Source organism: Tursiops truncatus, chromosome 6 (genome assembly GCF_011762595.2).
Source record: "Tursiops truncatus isolate mTurTru1 chromosome 6, mTurTru1.mat.Y, whole genome shotgun sequence".
NCBI classification, from domain to species: Eukaryota; Metazoa; Chordata; class Mammalia; order Artiodactyla; family Delphinidae; genus Tursiops; species Tursiops truncatus.
The window spans coordinates 34,466,747-34,482,401 of NC_047039.1; the positions used below are offsets into that span (position 1 = coordinate 34,466,747).

Consider the following 15,655-nt stretch of genomic DNA (forward strand, 5'->3'; position numbering starts at 1 on the left):
GGAAGATGTGACAAGCTTAGTTGGAACAGGTGACAGTCCTAGGTCGGGTAATTGGGTTGGAGATCAAACTCTAAAAGAATAGCAGAAGGGGATGGCAGTGAGGTCAACAGCACGTGAAAGGCATCATAATTGAATGGCAATAGGCAATTATGCAGTTATCTTGCTGGCTTCCCAAGGTGGGCTGAATTCCAGGGGGAATTATATTTTTTCTTAGGTATGAATATCATCTCAGGTATGAATACATTCCCCTAGGACTATAGGAAGGCAGTGTTCCCTCACACCCTGTTGTTGATACCTCCCCAATAGTTCTTCCCTTAGGCCACCATTCCTGCATATCCCATCCAGTCTTGCAATAGTCAACAGTGAATGGTTATATCTGAGGTTTTCAGCACCTGACTCTACCTCAAGTGTTTCCTCTTCTATGAGACTCTAGTTCTCAAGCTAACTCTGGCATTTCCAGCTCAGTTTCCATCTTGAGTAGAATTTTAGATCAGACACCAAAGATCCTTATAAATCCAACATCCTCATTTTAAGGATGAGGAAACTGAGCTTCAGAGAGGTAAAGGACTGGTCCTAAGGACATACATAGGCTGCAAAAAGGTAAAGGCCTTTTGACACTAAGGTACACATTTTTACTATGTTGGTAACTTTTGGTAAAATTTGACTTCTATTCAATATAGACCCTATTTCACAATAACAAGTTCTGGTGGACTATCAGTTACTGGGCTGTAGCACAATCAATATAACAAATATGTATTTAAATAATCAAGAAATTAGTTACTTCCTTATGAAAAAATGTTCTTATGTCATATTTCAGTATAATACTTAAACTATAATATGCTAGGTTTTTCTTTATGATTTTTACTTACATACACACAAATGTAGTCACAAACACTCACAAACACACAACATACACACACCCTACACCTGAAGACTCACTCTCCTATTGCCTAAAAAAAAAAAAAAACCTCCTTAACTCAACCCAATAAATTAATAGTTCATGTGTTAAAATACTTAGCAATAACTCATTCATTTTAATATGAATCGATTTTGAAATAATGTCCTAAAAGTATGCTGTCAGTTAAAAGAGGTATTTTATTATTTTGTACTGGTTCTGGGAAATATATGATTAAAGCTTCATTATTCAGTAGTGAATTCAGTTTTCCAAGATGTAATCATGGACTCAGGACCCAGGTGCCTGTGTCAACTAATAAAGCAACCTGGGCATGATTAGGGAGATTCCTGAGGTCAGTGATTCTCAAACTAAAGAGGCATGGGAGTCACCTGGGGGGCTGTTAAAGCACGGATCACTGGGCCCTACCTTCAGAAGTACTAGGGTGGGCTCCAGGCATTTGTATTTCTAACAAGTTACTGCTGATTCAGGAACCACATTTGGAGAGCTGCTACCTTAGGTAATCATTCAACTGAAAAGCATATGAAAAGAGGGGCTGGTGGGAGTTTCCTGATTCCTTCAGAAGCAACTCATAGGCTTGCAGTCTTATACCACGTAGACAATGTTATTACTTACTATCTTGCCTGTGCCCTTACTATGACCTGAAATTTTCTAGGTCACAGTAGTAACTCAAGTCAGACAAGTACGTGTGAAAAATACACCAATAGCACCAGCTGCTAGAATAGAGACACAAATACCTGCAAGTCTTCATGCTTTAAAACAATCAGACAGGTTTTATATGTTCTGTAATTTGAGCGTGACAGGTGGTTCCATATTTTTTGTACTATCAATTTGTAAGAAATGTGAAAATCTTTTTGATAAACCTATAGGCTATCCTGTAATTTAGGTGTTACTAGCATGAACTAAGGGAGTGCTGCTTCTATTGTAATCTTTGACCATATATACTATTGCTGATTTTAGTGTGTTGATATTGTAGATCCTCATTATTCATGGATTCCGTATTTGAAAATATGCCAACTTGCTAAAATTTATTTGTAACCCCAAAATCAATACTGTGGTGCTTTCCTGGTCATTTATGGACATTTGCAGAGAGGTGACAAATTTGAGTTGCCCAAGGTGCATGTTCTCAGCTGGGATCCAATAGGGTGAGGTTCTGCCCTCTTGTTTCAGCTCTCCTACTATAAGGAAGCATCCTTTTCATGGTCCATTTAGTGCCGTGTTTTTCACATTTTTGTGCTCTTCATTAGTGATCTTGCTATTTAAAATGGCCTCCAAACATACTACTAAAGTGCTGTCTAGTATTCCTGAGGGCAAGAGGGCTGTGATGTGCCTCATAAGAAAATATGTGTCAAATTAGCTTTGTTTGGGCATGAGTTATAGTCCTGTTGGCCATGGGTTCAGTGTTAGTGAATCAATAATATATATTAAGTGTCTTTAAACAAAAACACACACAAAACAAGGTTATGTATTAATCACTTGACAAAAATGTTATGACCAGATGCTCGCAGGAATCTAACCCTGTATTTCCTTAAGAGCAATGACTGAGTATTTGCTAATCCAGTGTTTGCAGCAGCTTCACAGAACATAACTACCATGAGTAAGGAAAATCAACATGGCTTGGATTTGCTGAGGGTACGTGTGAATTTTGTTCATCCGTTGATTAAATTTACTACTTCATTTCATGTTATTAGCACTATTTGTTCACTGCCTCAAGTATAGTATTAAAATGCAGACTTTCCACCATAAAAAATTTTAAATGTCACTCAGGTGACTTCAGAGATCTGCTGAAGTACGTGGATCAGGGAACACAGTATGACACTTCACTGATTTTTTTTCCTTCCTTAGTCTCCACAAAATAGAAGTATTTGGCTGCCTTGCTCTTACCGCCGGGAGTATCGGCTCCCTGGTCCTGCAATGTCCACACCTTCGGGCCCTGAATATTGGGAGAGTCCCCAAGGTTTCTGAGGCCTGCCTGGTCAGGAGCCTAGAGAACTTATGAGAAGTTAACTGCGCTTAATGTTTCTGGCCTCAAAATGGTGAGACTTCTTGGACTCAGACTGACTTGTTCATTGGTTTCCATGTTCCTAAGTTTTCAGAACATAAAACCAATAATGCTTCCATGTCTTTCCCACCTCATCATGAAGTAGTGCTCTGAAATGTGCACTTTAGGGGGGAAAGACTCCCAGAGTACCTGTGTGATAGAAAGGGTTTGGACACTGCACCATTTCTTCTACTCAAGAGAAGAAATATTTGAAACTGTTTTCCTGAGGAAACATTGCTATTTGGTTATGGAATAGGTAGGCAATAGATCTAAAAGTTGACCTATTAACTGGATCTTTTGCCACTTTTCTAACTGAACTAATATTTACAATAATTCAATAAAACTATTAAACAAATAAGAGATAATGATAACAGCTATTATTTCTTGAGCCCCTTCCATGTTCCAGGAACCACATAAGGCACTTATTACACACATTATTTCATCAGCTTCCCATCTTCCCTGTGTGAGAAGTAGCATTGTCCCCAATTTACAGGTAGAGTCATTGAGGTTCTGGGAGTTGAAAGAGGAATGGTACAGGACCCAGGTTTGCTGGTTTCCCCCCACTGTATTCACTTGGCTTCTGTCTATGTGGAAGGAGAAGGGAGTCTGTCTTCTCCCTCAGATATGATTAGCCAGAAGGTGATGTGACAATGGGACAGGCTGATTTTCACAAATTAAATGTTGATTGCAATTCTGTGAATTTGGAGTGGATAGTACTTCTGCTGAGAACAGATTGTTATCATGCTTTTTGATACTGGTTGATTAGGAGCCAGTGAAAAGATGTTCTGACATAGCAGTTGAATTACAATTTTTATGTTCTCCGTTTTCTCTTTTACTAGGTTCATCTTGGGCTCTGAAGTGTTCTTGCCTTAAACTGAATGAATTAATGCGAAGAACAACACTACATTTCTTCTTTTTAATCAAAATGTCATGTCTTTGAAAGGAATTCTTTAGAAGTTGACAGTCTGCTCTTAGCTTGCTTGACGATGTATTTAGGTATGTTTGGGGAAGTCTTTCACAAACTCAAAATTTGGGGAAGAAATAAGCTTTCATTCTTAGTCTCTTTTCACTCAGAACAGCAAACTCACACAACAGCAGTAGCTTGATCTTACTCAATTTCTAGGCATTCACTTCTAATCCATGAAGAACTCCGAAATTTGCATTACATGTACCATGTTGGATTACTCGATATCCTAAATAAGATGATGGATGCCATACAAGGGCAGAGCCTATTGCTTAAATTATTTGAGTCTAATTTAATAAATGCTGTATTACTATCGTATTTGAGTTTCCTTAGTTATTAATCCAAGCACAATACCGGATAAGCAGTCTCTGATTTATATATTCAAATGGGGATTCTGTAGAGTCTGGCACTAAAACAGACATGCAAGAGCACAGATTTGGAGCCCAGCCCCAAAAGGTCTCTGGGGCTCTAAGTGTTGATCATGAAGCAAAGCACAGTTCCTGGTATGTGGCCAGTGCTCTGTAAATTTTTGTTAACTTAATGATTGGGTTAAAAACAGGCTGTGAAGGCTATATCACAGTAAATTATGTGTCAACTGAAATTGTATGAATCAATTCTCATTTTGAATGCATCGTAAGAGGTTGTTAGATCTAGGAAATTTGCCTGGAATTATCTGTTAAATAAATAACTACTTCCCAATTTGCCTACTCTGTAAGTTTTACTTTTTTAAAAAACAATTATTGACTATATCCCGCACACCGTGCATTTCATACCTGTGATTCATTTATTTTGCAACTGGGAGTTTGTATCTCTTAATTTCCCTCAGCTGTTTCTCTCCTCCTCCCACTCTCTCCCTTCTGGCAACCTCCTGTTTGTACTCTGTATCTATAACTCTGTTTCTGTTTTGTTATATTGTTCACTTGCTTTGTTTTTTAGATTCCACATATAAGTGAAATCATATAGTATTTCTCTTTCTCTAACTTATTTCACTTAGCATAATACCGTCTAGGTCCATCCATGTTGTCACAAATGGCAAGATTTCATTCTTTTTTATAGCTGGATAATATTCTATTGTGTGTGTGTATATATATATATATATATATATATATATATATATATATATATATATACACATCTTTTTTTATCCATCCCATCTATTGGTGGGACTTAGGTTGTTCCATATCTTACTACTTTAAATAATGCTGCAATGAACGTAAGGGTGCATATCTTTTCTAATTAATGTTTCAGTTTCTTTGGATAAATATTCAGGAGTGAGATTGCTGGATCATATGGTAGTTCTATTTTTAATTTTTTGAGTAATCTCTATACTGTTTTCCATAGTTGCTGCACCAATTTACATTCCCACCAACAGTGCATGAGGGTTCCCTTCTCTCTACATTCTGACCAGTACTTGTTATTTGTTGTCTTTTTGATTTAGCGATTCTGACAGATGTGAAGTGATATCTCTTTGTGGTTTTGATTTGCACTTCCTTGATGATTAATGGTACTGAGCATCTTTCATATCTTGGTTGGCCATCAGTATATCTTCTTTGGAAAAGTGTCTATTCAGATTTTGAAAAAGTTTGACATTTTCTTCACATGCAATTTCCTTAAAGTGTGGATCACCTGAGTGAAAAAATAACTTAGTATAACATGGTATCCTGGACAGGGTCTCTCCTATGATTTTCCATCTTTTCATGTCCTGGAAAGTCAAAGACCCTTTATGATATTCCCTGAATGTGAAGCTTTGCGATAAGTTCTTAAGAGAGTCACCGTGGAAGAAGGGCATGTTTTCTTTGCTCCTGAGAATGTAGCCTTTGTGGTCTAGATGGAGTCAAGGTTTGAAAAATGGGCTTTTGTGCTCCCTTATATAGACAGTATAAGTATATATGTGCACTTAAATCAGACTATAATGGGTAAAGGGAATAAATATTACAGCTAATTATAATATATACATAGATGGATAGATGATGGAACATAGATACAGAAAATGTAATGACAGAGATAGAGATATAAGGATGGGTGAAGGCTATAGACGACTCGATTTTCCCTTCTTTGCGGGTGTGTACGTGCACATGTATATAAAGAAATAGGGCTTCCAAGATCCTGCTCTATTATAAATGATGAGAGGAAATAATTGGGTCTGTGTTCAATGCCTAGCACCATCCTAATTAAAATTTGGTGCTTATTAATGATTTTTTTATATAATGATGATATTAGGGAGATAAATAAAATCTTTCTGTTAATAGAGTACTATATAGTCATTAACTTGGTCAAAAATAAAAACTAAATGAGCAGTGGTTAAAATATGCAGAAAACTCATATAAAATCTTGGGGTTAACCATAGATTAGATTTGATTTTCCTACATTTATTAGGTTCCAGTTTGGTACATTTTGATTCTTTATAGCATATCAATTTCTTAGTGTTTTATAAGTTGTTTCATTCTAATAATAAGTTAAAGCTCAACCTATGAGGCCTAAACTTTTCATTCATTTTAGAATCTTACAGCTAATTCCATTTTACATCATTAGTTTATCAAGGTCTCTCTTACTTGCAGATTTTATTAATAAAGAACCTGGGTGCTTGCATCAGATGACTAACTCTTACCAGTTTATTTCTCAACTGAAAATGCTTTGGAAAAGGTATGAGATTTGGAACCCTCACCTCCAGATTTGACTGTTACCTTCGCTTTGTACATAGGGACAGCCTCAACAAGACATTTACTTCCCATACCCACAATTTCCTTATTTGTAAAATGGGGATATTAACATCTATTTTGTAGGACTCTGTCCTACAAAATAGATGTTAGACTAGCTCTATGTTTAGAGCTAACGCATATAAAATGCCTAGCTCAGAATCAGACACACCTTAGGCAGTCCTCAAATGAAAACTACTAATATGATGATGATTATAACACAGCTGGAAAAAAATGAACATTTTAATTTCTAACACTCTTGATTCATTGCCCCATCTTCTCTGTGCAGAGAGACCTGTGCTTAAAAACAGATTCTATTTGCTTCCTCCTGTAGGTGAGGGATCAGATCGTCCATCTTATTGTCACAGTGTCCTAAACTGGACAGTCTGGTCCTCAGCTCCTGCTCTCAGGTAGCCAACCTGAGCTTGGTGGAAATCAGCACCCATCTACGAACCCTCAGGTACTTCCTCCTCTGTGGGATCCTAACCAGATCCCAGGAAAGTAGTTACATAGCTCTTTAGGCCTGTGGCTCTGGTCTTTTGACTTTTCTTTATTTAAACCACTGGAATAACCAATACACTCACATCAATGGAGGAATGAATTAGAAGCCGGGATTCTGCCTGATACGTTTTTGTGTCTTTGGCAGAACAGCCAGCATCATTTTGTGGGGTGACCAAACCCATCATCACTGACTGGAATAGAATCAAACAGAAAGGAATGGATGCATGATTTGGGGATGTGTGAGAATTTGTTTGACTAAATTGATTTTTTGGAAGGACCAATTTAGGATATGATTTCAACAACAGAACTGTGACCATTCTGAATTCCTAACAGGCCAAAATATCAATAAATAGTTCTACCACTTCTTTCTTTCACCATCAAAAATAAGCAAGAGCTGGGACAGTGTGAAGAGGTAAGGGAAGGCAGAGTGGTCTCAGAGGAAATGCACTCCATGACAGAAGCCCACTTGCCCACGAGCATTCACCAGAGAAAGACATAGCATGAAAGGTGGTGTTCTAATGGGTCTGAGCCACAGCACTAGTTGCTTAGTTAATTCCCACTTCATGATACTTTGCCCCAAAATTACAGAGCTCTTAATCCCAAATTATAGAGCTGCGAAGACAATGGGGAAAACTTTGTATCTTTATACAATCTAGTGTTATTAGTCTCTGTTTTATTGGCTGTTGCTGCATATGAAAACCATCCTGGAATTCAGTGGTGTGAAGTAACCATTTCATTAGACAGATTCTGTGGTTTGTGAATTTGGACAGTGCATAGGAGGGATAGCTTGTCTCTGTTCCTCCATGTCTGGGGCCTTAGCTGGGAAGACTCAAAGGCTGGGTCTAGAATCATCTGGAGGTTCCTTGACTCACATGTCTGGCATCTGGACAGGGATGACTTGAACTCTGGACTCAGCTGATAGTATCAACTGAAGAACCTACACATGACCTTTCCTTATGGTTTGGGCTTCCTCACAACATGGAGGCCTCAGGATAGTAAAACTCCTTACGTGGCAGCTCAGGTCTCCAGCATGAGTGTCCCAGGAAACAAGAAGGAAACTGCATCATGCTGTATGAACTAGCTTCAGAATTCATGTAGTTTCATTTCCTCTCAACTGTATTGTTTGAAGTAGTAACAAGTGTGCCCAGTTTGACAGGGGAGGGCACATAGATCTCAACTCTCAATGGGAAGAATATCAAAATATTTTGTGACCATTAAAAAAAAAAAAAGGTCACTGCCCATTCTATAGTTGAGGCATCTAAAAGTCAGAAGGTATCAATCACTTGCCATGTAAAGTCTAAATAAATTATAGACTTGGAATTTTTGAGCTGAAGAAAACCTTAAAGATCCCGTAATCCAAACACTTGTTTAAATAATGAGGATGTTATCAAGAACCAGAGAGATGCTATGACTTTCCCAAGCTCACACAACTGTGTAATGGCAGGGCTGGGATTAGATCCCAGGTCATCTGACTCACAAGTGCTCTCCCCACCGTGCAGAATGAGTATCAGCAACCGGGTGACACCCACTCCAAACAAGTCTCTCACTCATGGAAGAGAACTTTGGAAAGGCAAATGACACCAGCAGTAACATCAAAGACTGCAGAAAATAGTAACCGCCGCCACTCCTGAAAACATGAGGGATAGAGTAACAGCTGGGAAATCCATCAATATCCCACCTCTTGAATAATATTGCCTTCTATCTGATTAGCAATATATCTCTTTCACAGAGACACGTGTTTAATCACAATAATAACTCTAAATGTTAAAGTTGTTCCCGTTTTTTTTCCCCCCAAGGGAAACTGGGGATCAGAGGAATTCAGTAACTTGTCCAAATTTGCCTAATTAGTAAACGGCGTGTAGGCCTCCCCATCAAGTCACCTGGCTGCACATCCTATGCTATTTTTTCCTAAGTAGGAAAACTGTTTTAATATTTAATGTGCAACATACATAGTTAGGGGTATCCTGGTTCTATGAAAGTTTGTATTGTAAGAGGGAAGGGGGTGAATGTCATGGAATGCATCACAGAACAAGGACACAAAGCCAGCAGTTTTGACTGCAGCCCCTGAGCTCACCTAGTGAACTTTCCACTTCCCAAGCATGTCCTCTTTCCTTCAGAAGAAGGGAAAAGGAGTAACAGGCAAGCGATGCTATTCCTGCTGCCAGCAGTGCACCCCGTGTTACAGGCTCCTACCCACGGCTCCCAGGCAAGCCAAGCAGAGGCTTTCAGAGATGGGTATTTGCTTCCTTCGAGAAGCAAGGCAGGTAAGGGGTGGTGCCTTCTGGAAATAAGACCTTAAAGGAGAAGACCCTGGAGGTGATGTTTGTCTCATAAGCTTGAAGGGTTGTTCACTGACTCCACAAGGTGATGTTAGAGATGGAAGGAAAAAGGGGATTAATAATATAAAATATAGATAATAGAAACAATAAAAAGTTAATAATATAGTTACTGTTATTATTATGTTTGTGTAGATGTTTATGTACAAGCTCTTCTCTATTCTGAAAGCTGAAGCTATTTTTGCTCTTGCAAAAATTTGGCAGTGATTTCTCAAATAGTTTTTCATTTAGAAAAGTCTTTATTCTATTTCTTGATTTTGATATTTAAAAATACTTAGACAAAAGCAGCAAAAACACTAGAACTTTATTTGAACTCTGATCATGGAAATCTCATTTATATTATCTTTAGCACCTTTTTTTTAAAAGATTTTTTGATGTGGACCATTTTTAAAGTCTCTATTGAACTTGTTACAATATTGCTTCTGTTCTGTGTTTTGGTTTTTTGGCCAAGAGGCATGTGGGATCTTAGCTCCCCACCCAGGTATCAAACCCGCACCCCTTGCATTGGAAGGCGAAGTCCTAACCACTGGACCGCCAGGGAAGTCCCTTCAACACCTTTTTAAAAGAACTCTCATGATCAGAACATTCTGTGAAAATCTAGATAAGGCTAAACTTGTTTAAATGCTTAGAGCTCATGGTACTTAACCAAGTAGATGTGGGGAGCACAGAAGACAGAGCCCTTTCTCTATTTTGGAAACTGAGACCTGGGGCAATGCACAATGTGATTTGAAGCATGTATGTCTTCTTTATAGCAGCAAATTCCATTGAAATGGCCTCTCCTCTCAGCTAGTTAGTTAAATATGAAGCTAATGTTTCTCCACATAAAAGTGCACCAACTCTTGTCCTGCTAGCTAGGAAAAGGGTAACGGAGTGTGCCAATTTGTGAAAAGCCCCGACTAAATCCTTTTAAATTAAACTCTACAGGTATCTTGATGTGAGTGGATGCCAAAAGATAACTAAGGCAGGAATCCATGCATTGGCAAGCAGCTGCCACCAGCTCAAGTATCTGGATCTAAGCTCTACAGGGATAAGCAAAAGAAGGTAGGAATTTTGCAGATTATCCTTTTTTATCCAGTTTAAGAACTTGAATCATGAGTTTATCCATTTCAGCTTATCATTTTAAGGGCACCTGTTAGTCTGTAATGTAGATTATGATATGATAGGCCAAAAGGAATCTCTAGAGATGCTAAATGAAAATATGAATGGAGATTTATCCAATCAACTGAGGGGAAAGTTGTTTGCCAAGAGGGATATACACCAATGATATATTGTATATAGTCTGGTATGAACTACTACACAAACTTGGAATTATAATATGGTAATAATTATTTACTTTTCTAATTAATTGCTCATTTAAGCAATTCCTGCTTCATTTATAGGAAATCTATTTTCTTTCTCTTTGGTCTGCCCCTTCGCTAAATTATACTGGGACTCTGGAGGCTTACACAGTCGCAAGAGGAGGGAGGGTCTATCCAGCTTCACCCAAGTGAGGAGACTAGAAACTCAAAACATATTCCAGATCATCTGCTTTTGTCTAAATCCCGTTTCGTCTGGCTTTGACAAATGTAAGAATCTTCTGATTGGTGACCCCTACTTCTACTTGAACCCTTCTATAAATTGTTCACTACACAGCAGCAAAAGTGATTTTTACAAAATATAAAGAAGACTCCTTTGATGAGAAATAGTGCAGAGCTTCTCATTGTATTTAGTACAAAGCAAACAAATTAATTTCTTTCCCAGCTTTATATGAACCTATAAGATACATTTCTTTGAACTCACTTAATACCAATTTTCCCTTTTCCCTCTAGGCTCTCATTTAATGATGCTTCTTAAATTCCTAAAACAAGTGAAGCCCATTCATCACTGTAGGGTCTTTCCACGATCTAGTTCCACTGCCAGGAATTGGCTTTCTCAATCTTTGTATGGATGTCTTCTAAAGATTATTTAGCTTAAATGTCACCCGTTAGGTCTTTCTGACCCCAAAGTCTAAAGTCTAGCTGGGCAGCCCTCTCACTCTTGGAGTCTTTTCCTTTTTCAGGAACTTTGTGGGAGAGGAACAAATTTCCTTGATAGAACCCACCCACTTCTTGTCTCACCTCTTCTTCCTTCCCTTCAGTGATGAAGGAAAAAAGAAAAAAACATCAACTAGTGAAAAGTGCTATGCAGAAGATTAAAACAAGGAGAGTAGGCATAATCAAATAATCATAGGAGCAAACCCAAGGCATATGTAATTACAAATGATGGCAAGTATTATGAAGGGAATTATGGAGTATTATGAAGAGTGCTGTGGTGTACACATACTCTCCTCTGTGGTCCTACTTGTGACCCATGGGGCTACCCACAACTTTGCGATGATATTGGCTCAAGTGGCTTAGTGGCCTGTGAGTGGTCTGGAACAGTCTAAAACCAGGCTTTCACACAGATTTGTAAGCCATATTTGCATATTCATTAGCTTGGCGCTTTGACCTATTCTTTACAAATAATAAGGTACCAGGAGCAGGTACTTTATTACTCATTCACCTGAGCTGTGCACTAACTACAAGACTAAATGGTTGAGATTTAGAAACTGGGTGTCATTAGCACTCAATAGACAAGATTGCGCCAATGTCTTGACTTGAAACTCATTTTATTATTCCTCTATTTTATTTTATTTTTTTGTAATTACTTTAGGAAATTGTAACAAATCTATTCTGGATTCCTTTGAGAAGTAATACAATTCCTAGAAAGAGAAGTAGGCTGTGTGTCAGAAAGAGGGGAAGAAAAGCCAACACAAACATAGACTGCACACCTACTGTGTGCTAGATTGTTAGGCACTTGTTATATGCTCCCAAACTGCACTGTAGATATCTCTTATACTCATTGCAGTTAATTTATATGATAATTTGATTAATGTCTAATTCAACAAGTAGATATTCAGTAAAGTTAATGCAGGGATTTTTTTTTTCTTTAACTTACTACCTGGCACTGTGTCTAATATGTAGAAAGTGTTGGAATAAAATTTTTGAATGTAAAATATGAACATATGTTATTTCATTTGATAATCTCAGTAATCCCATCAAGAGGTAGTGTTTCACAGATAATACCACCACTCAGAGATAAAGCTAACATTTTGTTTCATGAAACATATAAAAGTCTTGTGGACAAATAAAACTATGTCTGCATAAAACTGTTCAATAGGGCTTCCCTGGTGGTGCAGTGGTTAAGAATCTGCCTGCCAGTGAAGGGGACATGGGTTCGAGTCATTCCTCTATTGATGGACATTTTACCACCTCTTGGAGTTTCTAGATATATACTCTTTTTGTTTTATTTCAAATCCTTCTCACCTCCCTGACCTTATAACTTAGGGTGTGAAGAGTCTGCTCAGGCTGCTATAACAAAATACCATAGACTGGGTACCAGAAAACAATAAAATATATTTCTCGCAGTTTTAGAAGCTGGGAAGTTCAAGATCAGGGTGTCGACATTGTTGTGTTCTGGTGAGAGCTCTCTTCCTGACTTGCAGATCGCAGCCTTTGTGCTGTAGTCTCAAAAGGGGCGTGGGGGGAGGAGGGGGGAGAGAGAGAGAGAGAGAGGACTCCAGCGCTCTGGTGTCTCTTTTCATAGGGGCACTAATCCTATCATGATGGCCTCACCTTCGTGACCTCACCTAATACTATTTACCACCCAGACACCCCATTTCCAAATACCATCTCATTGGGAGTTAGGGCTTCAACGTATGAATTTTGCGGGGACATAATTCAGTTCATAACAAAGTGACTTTTTGATTTTTGTCTTCAGTGTTCCTGCTACTCCCCCCGTAATCTGGCTTCTATTGCAATACCCACCCCTTGATAGTCAGATATGCCTACTTCTTTCTTATTGGGTTCCTGGCCCCAGGAAAATCAAGGGATGTAACAAAATACTTGCTTTAAGTGACTGATATTCTATCGCACTTACTCTCTATGGTTGCCAGCTTCCAAGATAGCCCCCCCAATAGTCCCCAGCACCTGTTATTCATACCCTGTGTAGTCCCTTCCAACAAAGTACTAGCCTTGCTCTGTGTGACCAGCAGAATACAGCAGTATCTCATATCTAGGATTAGATGACAAAAGATTGTTGGCTTCCATCTAGGGCAGCTCTTTCTCTGTCTTTCTATCTGTCTAATAATGTCTAGTAATGAAATAAGAAACATAGAGGAGATGTTGGTTTGGAATGTATGCAGGGCCACATGCACATTATTAATTACTGTTTGAAGTTTTGCAGCTTCTTTTTAATGACGCTTAAATGATTTTATCTCATGAAAACTGAGATTTTATATCTGTAAATGATAATAGTTTAGAATAATTGAATATATAGACAATCAACTCCCTATGATTATAAGAAGTCAATGGACTCCCCAGCTTCTGGGTATTATTTCTATTACTATTTTTAGTTTGCAGTGAAGTGGGAGGGCATGGTGGTAACTGTGGTTTACTGGAAGCAATTTACTTTCCTGGAAAGTTAAGTGATGTTCTTGTACCTATTTGTTGTTATTGGTATATATCTTTTAAATATTTCATATAAAAGACTGCTTTGTTGTTAAGTCTTCTTTGTGGAATCACAAAGCTGAATATTCTAGAATAGATGCAACAGTATAGTTCCTGTTATTTAATTTAATTGATATATTTTAAATATATAATAAATTCAAAATAATTATGATGAGCTATTTATAGTGAGGGATAGAAAACAATGTCCAAGACAAGTTCTTCCCTCAAGGTACTTATCATCTAATTTGAGAAAAAAAATGTCACACACACACATGGGGAAATCTAAATGGCATGCACATCCTTTGAAGAAAAAAGAGATTGCTGGAGCTTTAGGAGTGGGTTTAACCTCAGTCCTTGAAGGACTGGTAAGATTTAGGTAGGCAGAAAAAAGGAAAAGGGACTCCAGGTGAGAGCAAATTCTTCCACAGTGTGATATAATATATATCACACCTGCAAGGTGCCTAGGGCAGGTATTCCCACCTACTGAATAGGACATTTTAAACCAGAAAGCAACTTGAGAACTTACCAAGTTAGTTAATATAAGACAGGGATTGGAAAATTGTAGTCAGCTGCCTGTTGGTTTTTTTTAACATCTTTATTGGAGTATAATTGCTTTACGATGGTGTGTTTCTGCTGTATAACAAAGTGAATCAGCTATACATATACATATACCCCCATATCTCCTCCCTCTTGCATCTCCCTCCCACCCTCCCTATCCCACCCCTCTAGGTGGTCATGACCTACAAGCTAAAAATGGTTTTTACAACTTTAAATTGTTATAATTTAAATGGTTATATAAAAACCTCTATTATACCTTTGATTTTTCCTCTTAGCCTGTGATCAAATACAAACTAAATCCTGCAAAGCCTAAACTACTTACAATCTGGCCCTTTAAGAAAAAGTGTGTCAACCACTGATTTAGGATCTTCATTATGAAATAAAACATATTTGGATTATTATAATGAAATTAAGATATGGAATTATTACAATACACTTAAATATGGATCATCCTGTAAATATAGTTTTGTATCTGTCTCTTTTCCATCAAAACTTATACCTGTTCTTTTTATTCATCATTTTTTCAAAAACTTTATTTTGATGCTTGCTATTCCATTATAGAAATTTGAGATAATTCATTTAAATATTATTCTATTGTTAACATATAGAACATACAGATTGCTTCTAATTTCACTCATGAAAAATACAACAGTAAAAAAATCCTTGCACATAAATATTAACATCTTTTAAATTTAATTTATATAAAGCCCTAGCAGTAGAATTACTAGTTCAAAAGTCACAAAATGAACAGTTTAAAGGATTTCAAATGAATATTGCTAAATTGCCCTCAGAAAGGCTGTATACTTTATTCTTCCAATAGTAATGTATGGAAGTGCCTATTTTGCCACACCTTTGGAAACACCAGTGCTCTCCTAAATATTTAGCCAACATTATGTAGAGGGTGTCTTATTTTAATTTGTTTTGCTGATGATTCTTGACATTATTTTTTTTCAATATTCTAAATGGCATTTTGCATTTCTTGATTTATTTTTTATTTTGTGTGTGTGTATGGATGGATTTTTTGCCCCTTTTACTATTCAAGCATACATCTTATTTCATAGATTTGTACATATTCTTTTTTTTTTTTTTTTTTTTTGCGGTACGCGGGCCTCTCACTGTTGTGGCCTCTCCCATTGAGGAG

At 37.6% G+C, this 15,655-nt stretch overlaps 1 protein-coding gene across 1 annotated transcript in view; it reads left to right on the top strand.

The window, feature by feature from the left end:
* The window catches only part of LOC109550734 (uncharacterized), a 105,012-nt gene extending 94,524 nt beyond the window's left edge, over window positions 1-10,488 (top strand). The window contains exons 6-10 of the mRNA XM_019940341.3: window positions 2,759-2,949; window positions 3,794-3,950; window positions 6,477-6,561; window positions 6,949-7,074; window positions 10,376-10,488. Of these exons, the coding sequence (XP_019795900.3) occupies window positions 2,759-2,772 (14 nt within the window). The 3' untranslated portion in view covers window positions 2,773-2,949; window positions 3,794-3,950; window positions 6,477-6,561; window positions 6,949-7,074; window positions 10,376-10,488. The remainder of the gene's footprint in view (window positions 1-2,758; window positions 2,950-3,793; window positions 3,951-6,476; window positions 6,562-6,948; window positions 7,075-10,375) is intronic.
* The last annotated feature ends 5,167 nt before the right edge of the window (window positions 10,489-15,655 follow it).